The sequence below is a fragment of the Nyctibius grandis genome, chromosome 14 (assembly GCF_013368605.1).
Source record: "Nyctibius grandis isolate bNycGra1 chromosome 14, bNycGra1.pri, whole genome shotgun sequence".
NCBI classification, from domain to species: domain Eukaryota; kingdom Metazoa; phylum Chordata; class Aves; order Nyctibiiformes; family Nyctibiidae; genus Nyctibius; species Nyctibius grandis.
In genome coordinates, this window is record NC_090671.1 from 11265002 (window position 1) to 11280366 (window position 15365).

Below are 15365 nucleotides of genomic sequence, written 5' to 3' on the forward strand. Positions count from 1 at the left end.
CAGTGGGAGGTGCAGACTGTCCTAGTATATTCACTGCCTGTGCTGGTAGTTCCCTCCCATCATTAATGATTTTTTTTTCTTTTGTTAATGGCAAAGTATTTGCTTTGACATCTTTAAGTGATCCCAGAAAACACAATGGCCTCCTGCTTCAGTAAGCCATGCTCAGGAGATCTGGAGAAAAGAAATATCCCAAGGGTAGAAAGAAATACCTTTGAACTCAAGGATGATATAATGATTAGAAGGAAAAGAACATAAGACATCATTCATTTTACGGCTTATTTTTTGGTTATTTGTATTACACCAGATTCAAATAGAACTTAAACTAGTCTCTCTACAGGTTTCTAATAGCCAGACAAGAATGTATTTACATTCTGAGTGTCCACAATGGGTTTTTGTCTTTTTTTTTTTTTTTTAAGTCATTCCTTGTGTGGTTTAAGAACCTCTAGATCTGCTCTAGAAAACCAAAAGAAAATATTAGAGTCCACTGAGAACCTCATGACACTTCAATAAACATAGTAAGACAGGTACTACCCACATAAAAATGAAATCATAGGTTTTTTAATATGGTTGCACATATGCTATAGAACATAATACTGAATACATATTCAAAATTACATATAAAAACTATGTCAAAAGGATTAAGGAAGAAAGTTACAGGATCCATAAATTAGGAAGTGCAAGAGTCTGATCTATGTGAAATCTTAATTTCCCTCTGTTGTGCATATGTAATTCTAGACTATATGACTACCCAGCATCTTTACAGTACCCATGTTCATTGCATAAAATGGCAAGAAAATAAACCTTCCCACCACTTTTAAAGTCCCTTCTCTTCAGAACATGAAAGCTTTAAAGAGTCTCAATGAAATGATATTAAGAAAAGGTTATCAGATAAACCAGTTTTGCTCTAATTTCTTCCTCAAACTGAGGAGTGTTCACTTTTCAAAATGTAAAATTCAGCCAGAGACAGACAACTGGCACAGAAAATTTCATTTCCACTTATGATGTACTCATAGACAACATAAAAGAGCCCCAATAATAAGAAATACCAGGCAGCCTCAACTCTAGATGGCGTTGCCAGCTCCTCTTAGTATTTATTAGCTCACTCCAAGGTATCCAAATCATTGTAATTTAGACTGATATAGCCTTATTGCAGTCAAAAAAAGACAAGTATTTTTACTGAATTGATTGGAAAATTAGAGAAGTCTGCATTTAGTAATTCTAAAAGTGACTGAATAGTTAAAAAATATGTACTCATTTTGTTGAGAATTACTATTATATTCCCAGAGAACTGAATATTTATTAACTATTACAAACCATTTAGATATTTCTGCAGGGAATAATTATGCCAGTAGGCATGAACTGTGAATGTTTGTAACTCATACTACATTGAGTAGGCACAGGTCAAACAGTATCACTTAACTTCCTTGATCACATGATTCACACATGTTAAAACCACGCGTGAACTGCAAATTCCTCAAACAGACCATTTGCATTTTTCATTCTGTGACTGAGTTGACTCACCCAAACAGGAATCCCAACATACCATGATTCCTTACATACTTAACCAACACAGTTGCTGAACACTAAGCCTGATTTACTTCTCATCTACACTTCTAGCAAGGTGATGTTGTTTAGGAGGTACAGTTACGTATCTCATCTTTGCAAGAGTCATAACTTTCAATTTCTGCTGATGCTGCTACAATGAAGGTAAGAACATACTGAAGGACAAGCAGGCAGGACATGTGGCTATCAGGTTGGGAAATGGAGACTTCCAGGATAGCGAAGGCTGGAAGCTTGTGACCTCTGGCACCAGGAGGAAGGTTTCTCTTCACCTGCTGATCTGCAGCGACAAAATAGGTTCAGTGCTCTGGCAGCAGAAGAGGTGCTGGGAAGTCTGTCCAGTGAAGCATCAGAGCTGGCTAAGCCTAAACCACACAGGAGTACTGGGTGTAGTGGGAGACTCCATTTGCCAACCTGATCTGCTGTCTAGGGAAATTTGCTGCTTGCGAGGGACATTGTGGAAGAACTGCTGATGCCTCTTTGGCCCTCAGACTACTCCCCTGTGCTGCTCTTTCACACAGGCACTCGCTGCTAATGGAGACCTGGCACATATCAAGCATGTGATTTTTCTCCTTGATCCTGCCAAAGTGTTGCCAGAAGGTTAAGTGAGGCAATCCTTCTTCTCGACTCGGTGCCAGCACTACTGGGTTCCCCAGTAGAAGACAGACATAGACGTACTGCAACATGACAAGCAAAGGGCCACCACGATGAATGGACTGGAGCACCTGACATACGACTACTGCTTCCAGACATTGCGTTCTGACCACTTCTCTGCACTGACCAGATATCATTTGATTTCCTCACAGAGCAACTTGAAGTTCCCACCATTACTCAAAGCTCTCTAGTCCTCACTTCTAAAATGAGCAGCAGCATCTGTACAGACTCCGCACGAGCTGGCTGGCTGCTGTAACTGCTGAGCGCTGGACAGGGGAAGTTACAGTAGGCAGATGGGTAAATAAGGGGAAAAGCTGAATGCAGTTTCAGTATCTAAAATCAGTTAGTGAGTGTTTATAGCCCTCAGATCTCCTTGTCAGATAAGTATACAACATAATGGTGCCCTTAAGTCACACAATTTAAAAAGTGGATTTGAAAAAGAAAGTGTAAATATTCTTTCAGTTTGGCCACGACATTCGTTGTTTTGAATTTATTACTGTTCTGCTGCCACATTTCTTTATTGTTGAGAATCAATTCAGTAACAGAAATAGCTCATGCAACCAGCCAGAACTGATACACATACTTTGCTCATGTTTCCAGGGCAGGTGCCAGGAGAGGTCTGGCTGCCTTATGATCTCACAAATGACACTTCTCTGACTTCCAAAAGGAAGAGATAAATCATGCACAAGTAATACCTGGCCACTCAGGTGAGTACAACCAGGATCTGATGACCTTTTCTTTCTGTCTGGAGGGGAGTTTTGTAATTCTGTCCACTGTGCAACAGTGCCTTTGGTACTACATTAAAATGCTGCTTAAGTCTGCTTCTGTGACAACTCTATTTCAAATGATTGTTTATGAAATTTAATAGCAGCAGTTCATTCCTGGGTGATGGTGCCTTTGACACAGAACACTTAAAGTGAAATGTGAGTGGCATTTTAGTGGGGCTCTGACACCGAATATGATCACATCCCTGGCTAATTAAAGTGCAGATGAGCTGTCATTAGGTCTGTATGAGCTAATTGCCCTTCTCAGGGATCAAAATTAAAGTTACAGCACATCTAGGGTGCAATCTTGCAGGCATTAACTTGCATTACTACACTTGGTACACTTGGAATCCAGTAGCACCCAGAGGCAGTAATTCTGAAACTCAACCTACAGGGCTCTAGAAATTTGGTTCTTTCTTCACATATTTACTTAAGGGCTAAGCTCTTTTGAAAAATCTGGCCTCTGGGGTTTGTGCAAAATTCAGTTTGTAGTGTAAACTCCCTATTTTGCAGTTGGAAGTTGATGTCAATGATTTTTCCACATACTGAACAAGCAACTGACATACACGGAGTCTCCACACTATAAAGAATCTGAAGTACAGACAGGTTTTTTTTTTTTAGCCCTCTATTTCTAACCTTACTTGATTTTAAGGTATCACTGTTAATTTACCGGTTTAGACAAAGTGAGCTCAAAGACACCGTAAATTATTTACCCAGACCTAAAATCCAAGCCTGAAACTTTTTTCTTGGAAACAGCTTGATTACTCAAGCCTTTGGTAAAAAATTTGCATTTTTTGTTCCTAATCTAGATGAGAAGTATAAAACCGCCTACATGAGAAAAAGCAAAGGTGAAAAAAAATATCCCTCCAGTACCAATAGTCAGATGCCAATCAGTAGCAACGTATGAAGAACTGGCTGCAACAGAATGTAACTGTAAAGTGGTCAGGTTTTTAGGCAGACTCAATAGCTCATTTTTAAAAAGTGCCCAACTCTTCCCTGCTCTCCCTCTCCTAGATTTTTTGTCTTGCTCCTTTCTGAGAGTATGAGTCTCTCACCAATTATATCCATGAGAAAAATCACTAAATTACTGCTGCGATTGTTCAGGGTCTGGGGAAATATAGGACTTTCAGAGAAATTATAGACATAAAGATAGTTAACTGCTGAACAAACTTAATATTTATGGTAGTTTCTTGATTATGAGCTACTTTTAGCAAAAAAAAAAAAAAACCACACTTTTTTTCTAAATTAAACACATTTTCCCTTACTTTGGGTGCTTACAGGATATACCAAGTCAGAGAGAACCACACTGATGCCTGAATGCCAGTATTGCCTTTGTAAGCTGTATTGAATGTCACCTATTTGCTGCTACCTCCAGTGGAAGTTTAATACATCTATCCACTGCTAAATCCACTTGGCTAGATTCATTCATTTACTTTTAGCTTTGCCTTTAAGCATCCCTCTAGATGTCTGAACAGAAAGAGATAAAGCAATTACTTGATTTCATCCTTAGGATTTTAGCTCTCAGCCTCGGCATGGTGCCTCTTTAGCGCTTGATTAGTGTCCAAATTCTCCACAGATTAAAGACTTGCCTTCTTTCTCAGCGCATTATATACATGGAAGAGAAAAGAAAAATCAAAGGGGTCCAAACTTCAGCAGGTATAAATCAGCTCAGTTTCTTTCAGCTCTGGAGAGGCTGTGCTGATTTACACATGGTAAAGATCTATCTCAAAATATTTTTCAAGCAGATATATACATTTAAGTTTGCTATAAAACCTTAGCTATGATTTTAGAGTCTGAATTAATTCCATAATAAATAGCCTCTTTTAAAGATGTAAATATGCTCTCATCAAGTCAGCTTCTAGAATAAACTCTGTAGGATGTTTTGAATCTGTGCCCCAGAGATCAGACTATAAATTGGAAGAAGAGAAATGGTTTGCTCAATACATGAAGTAGGGCTGAGCTCAGAAAAATAATTAGAGAAAGCTACTGTTGTAGTTCTCCAGTTTATTTGTCTGAAAGTCCTTGAATAATGATCCAAAACACACCACTACTGATTAGTGTTTCCCAGTGATTAATCAGCTGCAAAGTCATAGTCTTCTTTCTTCTTCATCATCTGCCTAAGAACAGAGAAAGAAGCCATGCAGTGGCTTTTTGCAAGGAAGCATTTCGTTCAGCTGCTCTGTATGAATCCCACATGGGGCCATACATTTCAGACTTCAGCCCCTTCTTCTGGTCTGAAATCCTTAATCTGCAAATTATTTGTACAAATGGGGATTAAAAAGAATTTGCGCTTTTCCCCCTAATCTCTTCAGAGTCTGCATTTTTAAGACAGCTTTCAGAATCACTCCTTTTCTGCTTTGTGGAATGTATGCAACAAATGCAACAAAACTTAGGTGTGGGAGAGAACGTCATAGACAAGAACTCTCCTAAACAAATTCCAGTCTCACAAGAGAGATCAGAGCTGACCCCTCCAGCTATTTTCAGATCTCTCTCCATCAGAGGACTGTGGTGTAAGCATTTCTATGAAATACTTCCAGGGCCCAAGTGGACTGGTTCAAAGGACTCCCTAACTTACACCGGCTATTTAGTCAAAGACAACAATAATAAGTTCAGATGTTCTTCCTTTTCTATGACTCATAACTACCCATTTATTCTGCTTTAGTTAACTAACATTTTAACCTAGTATCAAGGAATCAGATGTGTATGTTTGACTGTTTCACATCTCTTTTAGAAAGCCCACAAATTAAACGAGTAAGATTATATATGAAGATTACTGAGCTATAGAAATGCTGCAATTAAATATGAATATATAATAAAATGCAGAAATGCTAAGTTTCCAATTAATTTTACTTAATACATAGTATTGTAAATGAACTTATTGTTTTTTTCATTTGATACTCTCCTTTTATCAAATCGGAATGATCTTACTGATGGCACACCAAGATGGACTGTGCAAACTTTCATTACAGAAGCTGGGGATACAGTTCTAAAACCATTCCTACTCAGAAACGTGCTTCAGCCCATACTTACAAGGCCTTTGCTCTTATCAGCAAGAGAATTCTCACTTACAGAAGCCTCTTAAAATTAAGAGGCTATAAATTCAAACTCTAAAATCCTTATCTGCAATACAGTTTCAGACAGATAATGTGCATACCTGTCAGAGCTCAACCCTGTTTTGATACCAGAGGTACAGTCACACCATGGAAACAGAGAAGAACCCAATGTTACCCTAAAACCACATCTCTGACAAAAACACTCAAAAAAACCCCCAAAACATTGGCCTTTAGAACTCTGCCCACTGGTAAGTCATATGTTAAACAGAACAAGCACGAAGTTAATACCAAAAGCAAGAAATACAGATCTGAACCTCCTGAGGAAAAATACAGGATGTAGATTTCAAGAATGAGAGCTGTAAGAGAAGTCTGAGAATTATTTCCATCTCCACAGTGCAACGTTACCTGATGTTTGCCATTTCTAACAATACTGGCTGCAGTTAACACATTCCAGCTGGGAATTAGTAGTAGCGTAATGTTCAAAAACTCAGCCTTTGATGCCCTGGTGAAACAGACCTTGGATTTTTTTTCTACATTTGCAAGCCACCTTTACAGAGCACTGTTAGGTGCTGTAATCAGTCAGTTCCTTTGGTCATTCCCAGCTGGGATCAGAATTATGCAGCCATAGGCTAACTTCCCCCTTATGCCTGGAAATATAAAACCAATAAAAGGTATAATCTATAGATAAAAAGATGTAAAACCAAGGTTTTTAAAATGTATTCAGAAAATAACTAGAGTTCTACTTCAGCAGCTCTGTCATAAAAAAAAAAGTATATTGTTTCATGGTGAAAAAAATAATTTACTTTATTACACCTATATTAACTGCCTTAAAAATATTCAGAGGTGTTGTACATCGTAAATTGAAAGGCACATTTCAGCTTGCTACTTGTGTCCCCAAAACTGTGATAAACTGCAAAACTGAAATCTTCTGGTCAGCTGTTGACAGGGTTTTGTTTTATTTAAAGACAGACACATAAAAATCACAGCAAACCTCTGTGCTCCTCTCCCTTCCTAACATAACTTGACCAGAGAATTCAAAGGGGGTCAGACCACACAAATACATGAATCACGTTTGATCCTGGTTTATATAAGCCAATGGAGTCATACCACAGATGGCCTTTAAATCTGCTCTGACTTGAAGGACTGATCAAATATACTGGTTAAAGTACACTGGATATTTTTTCGCCACTGTCACCATAATATTTTAATCTTGAACGTGCTTAGTTTCAAAGCACCCCTATGAGACTGTATTATCCCTTCTTGTATCAGGTGAACAGACATGATTTGCCCAAGGTCACACAGCTTGTAGTGGCAGAGCAGGGGAATTATCTACATCTTCTAATTTTACATTTACAAACGTAATACCAGCAAAGGTAGGTAAGATACAAAGTTTTTCTTACTCAGTAGTGAAACACTTATTCATAAAAATTGCTCACTGGCATCGTAACACACTATCTGAAGATAGTGATCATGAGTCTACAGCCAGGCTGAACAGCACAGAATTTCTCAACACATGAGTCCATAGGTACTTTTTATACTTTTTATTTAATATAATCTTAGGAAGGACTGCTCCAAAATCTGTAATTAGAATCTCAGATTCTAATTTTTAATTACTCATTTTAGGACAAAGTAAACACAAGTAGTATTAATGAGGTAAAAATGTCATTCTACATCATGAAACTCAGCCAAAATGAGAACTAACCTAAGAAAGAATAGAAATTGAATGCCATTTAAATTCAAAGCCACAAAGTCAGATCAGATGCTTTTATACCTTAAGGGTAGTCCAAGTTGGAAATTTGTGATGAAACTCAAAACCAGGGAAAGTCCTATGTGCTGTTGCCAACACAGTCAAGAGAAGAAAAAGCCACAGAAACTATTGTGCATTTTAAACAAAGAATATCGTGGTTCTAGAACTGTATCAGCATCTGTCCTTTCAGAAAGGAAAGTCTATGTGAAAGCTGCTGAACAGAAGATAAAAAAATGAGGGGATGGGGGGAACTGAAGAAATCCGATTACAGAACAAAATTGTTTTGGTGTCATTCCCCCCAGTTTTAGCTAGGTGATTATCTCTGCTAGTCCCCTTGGAAAATTCCACCCCCATCTTTTCTACGGTTCATCTACTCCGGCTCCAAATGAATTACACCAAAGATTTTGCCTTCTTTAGTGTCTTTACTGAAGAGAGCATATATTCTTGAACTGCCCTCACCCTATTTTCTATTTCACTTAAAGCAGAAAAAAAAAAAAAAAGTACTCAGTTCAGTTTTCCCCTTTTTAAATCCACGTCTTTCCTCCCTGCACTCAGCAATGGAAAACAGATTCAGACAGCCTTAAAACACTATCTCAGCCACAAAGCATGCAATGTGCTCCATCTCATCTCTCCACTCCAACTGAGTTTACAGCAGTGGGTGGTTTTCAGACCTAACATTTGATCAAAATGAAAAACTGGGCATTCCTTTCACCCTGTGACAGGCAGGCTGATATAAATCACAGACTTCCCAGCAAGGGTTCTTCCACAGACAATAAGTTGTGGCAGTGCCTCAAAGCTCAGCCCCGGCCATTGTAAGAGAAAGTTTCAGGTTTTTAAAGCAGGTCTGGGCTTTTTACAACAGCACTAAAACCAAAAGAGGGAGAAAATTTATGATATGGTTGTTTGACGGGTGAAGAAGAAGGTGTTTCCCCTTCAGGAGTTGTATTTTCAGTGCATTGCTCTGGATGGGTTTGTGACAGATTCTGCTTTTATTGTTTGTCTTTCCACAGCACTGACATCTCCAAATCAGGGCAGCCTCAAAGCGTTTTGCACACAAACACATATATATACATGCATCCACACACTTAAAGGGAAAGTCAGACTTCACACATTGCTCCTTTGCTGTTTTATCAGTAAAAAGAACTGTTTCATTAGTCACCACCTCCGGAAAAAGCTCTCAGGTCTGTCCACTCAAGGAGAGGACTGTATCACAGACACCCTCGGGTTCTGATGTAGTAATACGGACAGCGTAGTTAAGTAGTAGCTACTAAATTCATATATGTGTGTGTGTGTGTACACAACACTACAATATCTGATCAAAGCAAAGCTGATACCATACACAGTACCATTGCTTTTCCTTGCTAACCCAGTAAACCTATTAGAAATGCCCTCCAGTCTCAACAATTTTAAGCCTTGACTTCAAAAGATCAGCTTATCCTTCAGGGCTAAGCTGGCTGACAGGTGGGGGTCAGGAAGAAATCCAGCCCAATCATACAGAGTTGCACAATTGGCTAGGCACGTTAGGGGGTTTCTTCTACATTCCTCTGATGCATTTGAAAAAGGCCACCTCCAGAGCTCGGACACCGTATTTGATGCACCACTCATCTGTTCCTCTATCCCAGCTTTGTGTAACAATAGGTAAGTTTACATGAAGGCTGTACCATGAAGAGGCAAGAAGTTGGTGCCATTGCGGAAGCTAGCTATTATATTATGCAAGGGAGCTGCAGCAGTCTAGCTGCCTTTAGAGACCTACATACCTGCCAGAGGTGAAGGATATAAGTGCAGTTTGAGCAGCACTGTATCAGCTGGTCTCACTTAAACAGATGCTTTCTCAAACCCTTGGGGAATGCAGCAAGTATTTGAAAGGATGGCTATCCTAAAAATCTACTGTGCTGCAGAACAGTAAGCATTAATAGCAGTAAGAGTACAATGAATATAATGAATGCAGATTAAAAGAGGAATGAAGAAAAGGCAGACAGCATACGAACACGTTCTGAGGAAAGAGGCAGCAATGGGAAGAAAAAAAATACAGTGCACACAGAACAGGGAGAAAAGATGAGGCACACGTGATCTCAGTGCAGAGAGGTTTTATTAGAGCCATCCACTGAGGTGCACATGGAGAGGCACTCAGATTTTCCCCTTGGGGTAATCTGTGATCAAAAGGTCAAGAACTACTGCAACAGACACTATGGTACAACTGTCTATCACGCTCACCCCCCGAAGGGAAGTCATGAGCTTTATGTGCTACAGCTTTGTACTGCAGACGATGTAAGCCACACCTGGTCAGCATTATTTTTTAAAAAGCACACAAATACCATCTACCAAGAGACTCTAATTATACTTTCCCCCCCACACTCTCTTCCTAAAAAGAAGAAATATTAGGACAGGGCAAGAATCTCATGGAGTTGGTGACTTCTGTGCACTGAGCTGTTCATCCATACTGAGTTTCTGAATGTTCCTTTCTATCAATGATACACTTGTGGGAAGAAAAAGTATCAGTTAACTTGAAGCACTTTGCTGACTAGGGTTACATTCCAGCAACACATGAGTTGTTTCCATCAGCTGGGAACGCACTCCACTCTACCTTACCAGGTTTGGCCACGTTACTAGTATTCAAGTAACACATACTCATATGAATCATTTGCCATGAAAAGTATCTACTATTGCATCTCATACACACACTTCAAATTCATTTTTTCCCACAACAAACTGGATGCTAAATTCCTCTTCATAAATCTTGGGACCCAAGCCAGGCAAACAAGGCTAATTACCTAATGAACGTAGAGTGTTATTTCTCAGAGAGTAGAATCCACTGTACAGAAATCTACAACCATGTTTTCTGCCACAAAATACAGGAACCTAGAGGAAAACCAAGTCAGAGATTATTTACTCAAAATCCAGATTATTGGCAGAGAGGCAGTTCAAAATTATAGGGAAACCAGCTTGTCCATCTTTAGAAAGAGATGCACATAAAGCTGGCTTTAAAAGCCTTTTCCTGTCTTCAGTCATGAATTTGGATTTCTGCAACCCACTACTATCCAAACCAGGCCAGAGCTTCAAATTTAATAGCCAGTTCACCAGTACCAGAACTTTCCAGGCACTGAACTTCAGCTGTGTGTCAATTCTGTGAAGTCCCAGTCTTAACTAATGCAGGAATATAAGCTCAAATCTTGGAATAGAGAGCTCAGTGTCCTGCAGTCACAGGCAGCTGTGCTAGAGTTACTCCAAAGGTCCACAGAACATCATTCACATGCCATTGCACATCACCATACATATCTAATAACTGATTTTTCATATGTGAAAAATAAGCATAATGAGCCACAGGAGGAGAGCAGGAAAATAACAGGCATATGACAAAAACACTTGATCAATTTAAGTTCCGCGATTGTCAGCATTTTAAAACTTAAGGAACAAATATGCCAGGTTCCCTGAAAACTCATAGTAATGAGGTAAGAGAAGAAACAATACTTGTCTGTACTCAGATTTAACTATGTTTAAAAATAACATTTCCTTTCTCATATCAGCATCATGTCAATACAATCTGGTGTGTGAACTGAAGTTAATACACAGGACCAGATCCTCAGCTGATTTACATCACTAACTTTAAATAACAATGCATGAATGGACAAAGTGCCTGTTTTATAGCATCCTCCCTTTCAGCTTTTCCCTTGTCTCCCTTCATTTCCCCATGGCATGCTTTGTTCTTAAAGCAGTTTTAACCACTCATACATCAAAATATTTAATCAACATTTCTTAGTCAGAAAATAATCCTGCTTTAGACCGATTCAGTGGGAGACTCTGCAGCGGATTCAACATAAAAAAGGGTCAGAATGCATTTCCGAGGGTGCTTTAGAAAAATCAATCCTGACATGTTTTTAATGAAAATCAATAAGTGACATTAGATAATGAAACAAACATCCAGCAGCATTGCAGGCAGGCCATTTAGGCAATCAGTTTCGGAAGCAACCGGTGAGGTTAGTGCTTGAGCGTGCAAGTAACATGCTTAAATAAAGTACTATTTTTTTTTTTAAATGGGAATTTCAAAATCTGTTTCCTGTGAACAATGACTCAAGGGCTTACCATTTCCCTTCTCCCTGTTCCCTCACTCCCCCCCAACTCCAAGTAAATCAGCCTTAGAAACCAGTGTCACGGTTCCTCTAACGCTGTCTCTCCATTGGGAACCACTGACCCATGGAGCTGCCGCGAATGCTTTGACAAGCTGCAGTGCAGCCTCAGCAGGGGAGAGAGATCCATTAAAAGCTGAAGTTGTGAAACTCTTTAGAAGAGGCCTGTCCCTTCTCAGAGTAATTAATTCTTTGACTGCCACACTGAGATGCAATGAATGAACACATACTCTCAGGAGTAACAACTATGCTAATGGGGAGAAGCTGTGCAGACAAAGAATACAAGTGCTTACTTGAATTGGGTTAGACTCTCTATATGTAAACCAATGGTACTATACACATGCCTGAAAATCAACAAAACTCAGAAGAAACCTACCTCATAGACCAATATTTACAATGGACATTAGTTTACACTCACATATTCTTTATCTACATCCTGTGGGATCCACCAATAACGCTTCCGCACAACTGATAACAATCTTCGCATCCGTTTGTCACCTATAAAGTACATTCCCAAAGCTTTGGATGTAGGCACATGCAAGGTCTCTCCCAGCCACAAGGATGGTCATCTCAGTGGGACTACAACATAGCCACCGCTCCATCAAAATACAGTATGCAGAGCTACTGACTGAGGCAATGTGCTTGAAGAACATTGCTCTGGCCACTGTAGGACTCATTGAAGCACATAAGCCCAACAGAACTGGTCTCACATGTGCTTTTCATGCAGGGGAGGAGGGATCCCATTTACACAGGCTCTGTATATTAGATTCTGATTTGAATATGTCATTCTCAATACCAAACAGTCTCTGAACTCAGTATCTTCCTGGGTCTAACTGTACCCATGTAAAGCTGTGTTCCTTTTCAGTTTTAAATTAAAGCTAAAATAAAATAAAAACAAGAATCAACCATTTCTGGTAGCAGAAAATAAATGAATTTGAGGAAAAACACATATGCAAGAGTTACTGATCAGAACCCAGAAACAAGTGTTCATGTGTTCATTACTAAACGACCTACCAAGAAACCGGTAGCTGCTAGAATACTTTCCACCTAGAGATACACAGCAAACCCTAAACACCTCTGCGCTAGTTCTATATATGACTTGCAGCTTAAAATCAGAAAAATAAACTGTAAAATATAAAGAGCTCTAGTCAGTTCCACTGTTTCAAACCCCACTGTTCCAAAACTAACAAGGAAATAAATAAAAAAATTTCCCTAAAGGGTATGGAAGTATTCATGCTTTCCAGGAAAGTCAGCAAACTGAGTAAACCCAAGCACAAGTGTAGGATGCATTGTACGTTTCAAATGAAAACTAGCAATATTTGAGGACAGATTCAGAACAAAAGCCTACCCATGGAGTCAACAAGATAACTGCAAGATTCATTACAAAGTCAGACATGGTGTTTTGGCTTCTGGCTGGACAGAAGGCTGTAGCATTAACACATGGTTCATTACAACAGAATTAGAGCCTGGTTATTCAGTACTGCAGAAATTAGGGATGGTACACATCAAATGGATTTTCCCATGAAAATACAGGGCCTCCAGTCCAGCCCCAGAAAATCACTAATTATGGTGCAGAACCTATTTACATGCACAGAATACAACTTCTGTTTGGCAGTTCTTTGTCTTGATTTTTTCCACTGCAAAGGATTTCAAAGTCATCTTCATGAAAAGATGTGGTTGATTTTTTTATATTACAGCAGAAACTTGAACAGAATTAAGATATAAAAATACACGGTAACAAGAATGAATTTAATATTTTCTCTTAGCAAGTGTACAATGATGTTTTATTAGCAGGACAAATTACTTTGCACTCCATAAGCAATGACTATTACATTGAATTACTGTTGCAATTCAGACAGTTACACGTAATCAATCCAAGAAGATTTTAAGTCGTTGCTATTTAATGGCTAATTTCTCAAAACACAAGATACGTGAGCTCATGCAATTAGTCTCCTACAGAACGAAAGTAATGAAGATGTCACAAAATAAGTAAATGTTTGGAAGTCAAGCAACCCAAAGATCTTGTGGGAAACGGGGAGCTTCCTTAATATTAATAACACACTTTCAAAATACTTCTATCAAGTACAGTATTCTGTACTGATTTCTACTGAAACTCTCATGGTAAAATATGCTATTCAGTATAATGAACACTGCAATCTCATTTAACAAGTTAGGATGCATTTGAAGAGTTTTTACTGAAAATAGGTTCAGATCACCAAGAGCAGAAAACATCACTGTATGAACATCTCCATTTTCTTAACCACTATTTATGGCTGATTACAATACTTAAATACCAGCAATGAAAAAAATCTTCTTCCACTAAAAGTATTAAAAATACCCAGCTGTTAAGCATCTTCCTTATTAAGTCTTTTATATAATATCAGATTCTCAATTGGTATAAGTCAAAGGGCTCCTTCAATATTAACAGAGAGATATTTTTTCCTCCAGCTAAACTTTCATGGCATTTTAATTATACACAAGGTTTTACAGAAGATACAGACAAATGAGGCACTGTCTCAATAGTTTACATCTCTTGTTCTCCATTTCCTTCTGAAAACAAATAAATCATGTTTTCAATGCCACTATGAAACCAGTTTTTGCATTTCACTTTCCAGTGAGCTCATAAGCCCATTTCTGAATGCCACCCTCCTTGGCTTGCAAATTCTCACCCACCTTCTGCTCCTCATTGACTCTAATGTGAGCTGGCCTGGGTCCTCACTGACAAAAGCAGGACAAAAAAAAAAGTGATAAGGGATACAAATACAGGTGTTTCCATGATCCACATGTGAAAGTATCAGGAGTTTTCTTGAAGCCCATGAGCCTTTAAAGAAGGTGAGAAGGGGGTAATTCATGAGGGATGGTTAACAGTATAGAAAACAGTACGAAAGGAAGCAATATGGGAGGAGCTGGGAAGAAGTAGATTCAGAAAACCAAGTCTTAACCCTTCTAAATTGATCCACATACAGGTATCAACATGAATACGTAACCACACTGGAATAAAGAAATATGCTGCTAAGTGTTTATAATTTGAAATGACATAGTTATGAAAAAAACTAGTTATTGTACTTGCTGTCACTGTTTCTCTTTTACATAGGCTACTTTATCTAGCAGCCACTTGGTCAGTTCTTTTCTTGACACTTGCTAAACTAATCTGATTAACTAAATCAATCCCCAGAAGCAGCTAGCACATTTTCTAAATGGCTGGCTAGCTGGAAGGTTTCTGCTGCCTTATTGCTATAGCTGACTCAGCTGGCTGGATGACTGACTGTCCCCAGAGGATCGCCAAATGAATGGCTTTATAGCCCTCGTTCCCCTGGCAATCTGTCACTCAGTTTAAAAGCAACCTTCCATCCCTACTGGTTATAAACCAGTGCATCATTAAGCAAACAACCATGAAGTAATATCCCTGCCACCTTTCAACATACAAACATGTGTGTGTCAAATATCAGACATAGAAGCAGTT

At 38.8% G+C, this 15365-nt stretch overlaps 1 protein-coding gene across 2 annotated transcripts in view; it reads right to left on the bottom strand.

Annotated features, from left to right (window-relative positions):
• The window catches only part of TMEM132C (transmembrane protein 132C), a 205241-nt gene that overhangs the window by 164348 nt on the left and 25528 nt on the right, over positions 1 to 15365 (bottom strand). The window contains exon 1 of one of the 2 annotated variants that reach the window (XM_068412794.1): positions 9274 to 9383. The exons of the other annotated variant lie outside the window; for it this stretch is intronic. Coding sequence (XP_068268895.1) covers positions 9274 to 9383 — 110 coding nt within the window. Of the gene's footprint in view, positions 1 to 9273; positions 9384 to 15365 lie in introns of those variants that run through there. 2 annotated transcript variants of the gene reach the window in all.